Source organism: Kryptolebias marmoratus, linkage group LG3, assembly GCF_001649575.2.
Source record: "Kryptolebias marmoratus isolate JLee-2015 linkage group LG3, ASM164957v2, whole genome shotgun sequence".
Taxonomy (NCBI): domain Eukaryota; kingdom Metazoa; phylum Chordata; class Actinopteri; order Cyprinodontiformes; family Rivulidae; genus Kryptolebias; species Kryptolebias marmoratus.
In genome coordinates this window covers 29,502,259-29,503,892 of record NC_051432.1, presented here as the reverse complement: position 1 = coordinate 29,503,892, position 1,634 = coordinate 29,502,259, and the positions used below count along the sequence as shown (strand labels likewise).

The following is a 1,634-nucleotide window of genomic DNA, read 5'->3' as shown; positions in this document are numbered from 1 at the left end:
GATCTGATCCTGGGGGACGGAGACGGTCAGAGACGGCCCGTCTTCATGGACAGACCGATCGGTCCAATCAGACGGATCTGATCCTGGGGGACGGAGACGGTCAGAGACGGCCCGTCTTCATGGACAGACCGATCAGTGCAGGAAGAACAAACATCAACAAGGACCGCAGGAATCGCTCAGATTCGTCGAGGAGGACAATAAATCCCACTGAGAAGTGGGACAAATTAACTTTAACGTCTCAGGAACGATGTCTGAAATATATGTTTGATCATTAAGAGTTGATACAATTAGGATATCTTAGTTTTATCAGCTTTTAGGAATTAAAATTTACAGCAGTTCAAAGTAAAACAGTCGTTCTGGTTTCCTTCCTGTGACCCTTCAAAGTAAAAGTTCAGCTACAAGGACAGCTGAAGTCCGAAGAGGGACTCTGAAAGACCTTCAGAAGGTCCGGATCACTGGAGGGAACCAGAACGAGACGAGGACCGGATCAGGACCGGATCAGGACCTTCAGCCTCCTCACCGTCCACAGTCAAGGCTCCCGCTCTGAGGACACGTCCCCCTCGGCCCCGCTGCTGGCACTGGGGTCCTGTTTGGAGCGCGGGGCCCCCCTGTCCCGTCCGGACTCCGAGGGTCCTTTGGAGCGGGTCTTCTCCTTCCTCTGCTGCTGCTTCTCCTGCTTCGATAGCTGCCATCAGAAAGAGACACACCTGATCACACCTGTGTCCAACACAGGCAGGACAGAGGACAGAGGACAGGCAACGCTTCTTCTCTTTGAATGATTTAACGTGTTTGAGGTCACAGAGAACGAGATAAAAGTTTCTTTCTTTTTTTCTTTCTAAAAATAAAAAATCAACGTTTTAAAACTTTTTTTGCCCCTTCTGCCTTTCAGAGCTGCATGAAGAAAAAAACCTATTTATAAAAATAAATCTTGTTGTTTCTTTGGTCATAAATCAGAAGGTAAAGTATTTTTAGAAAAACGTAGAAACAAGAAATCAGCTCGTTTGTTGTTGGTTTGTCTGCTTTAAAATAATCCTGGATGTTATAATGATGTCAGAACTATCTCAGAATTATAAATGTTAAATCATTGATCAATCATTGCTTCACAGTTTGAGGATTAAAGGAAAATATTTTTTATTGCTTCTTTCAGATAAAGTCAGGAAAAACAAGATGCCACATGTGAGCACAGGATGAGTTTGTTCCGTTAAACTCCAGTCAAAGCTTCTCTTTCCTTCAGAAACACAGATCCTAAAACTTTAATGGCTCCCGGGAAAATATTTATGACCTTAATGTCATCTGCAAGCAGCAGCATTGCATAAGATGCTCCATTATTTACGGAGTTTGTGTTATTCCCAGTGAGATAACATCTGGTAAATCGGATCATCGGATCCTCGGATCCGACATGTTGCTACTTTTCTAAGAAGTTAATCTATGACATTAAAGTTAGAGAGCAGATCAAATCCTTACGTAACTCCTGGAAACAACAGAAAACTGCTCTGCAGCTGTGGATGACTCCTTTGTTTGCAGGCTGCTGGACCCGGAGCTGGACGGGATCCCGGATCCACGGACAGAAATGAACACTGTCTTCCCCCCCAACAACAATCCCTCAGCCAAGCCCGGCCCGTTGGCCCGGCCCG

The 1,634-nt window shown here is 45.3% G+C and overlaps 1 protein-coding gene across 2 annotated transcripts in view; it reads right to left on the bottom strand.

Annotated features, from left to right (window-relative positions):
- Nucleotides 1–6: 6 nt before the first annotated feature.
- Nucleotides 7–1,634, bottom strand: part of dtd1 (D-aminoacyl-tRNA deacylase 1) — an 18,541-nt gene continuing 16,913 nt past the window's right edge. For both annotated transcript variants that reach the window (XM_037974567.1, XM_037974568.1), the window contains one exon: nucleotides 7–685. In XM_037974567.1, coding sequence (XP_037830495.1) covers nucleotides 530–685 — 156 coding nt within the window. In that variant the 3' untranslated portion in view covers nucleotides 7–529. The remainder of the gene's footprint in view (nucleotides 686–1,634) is intronic.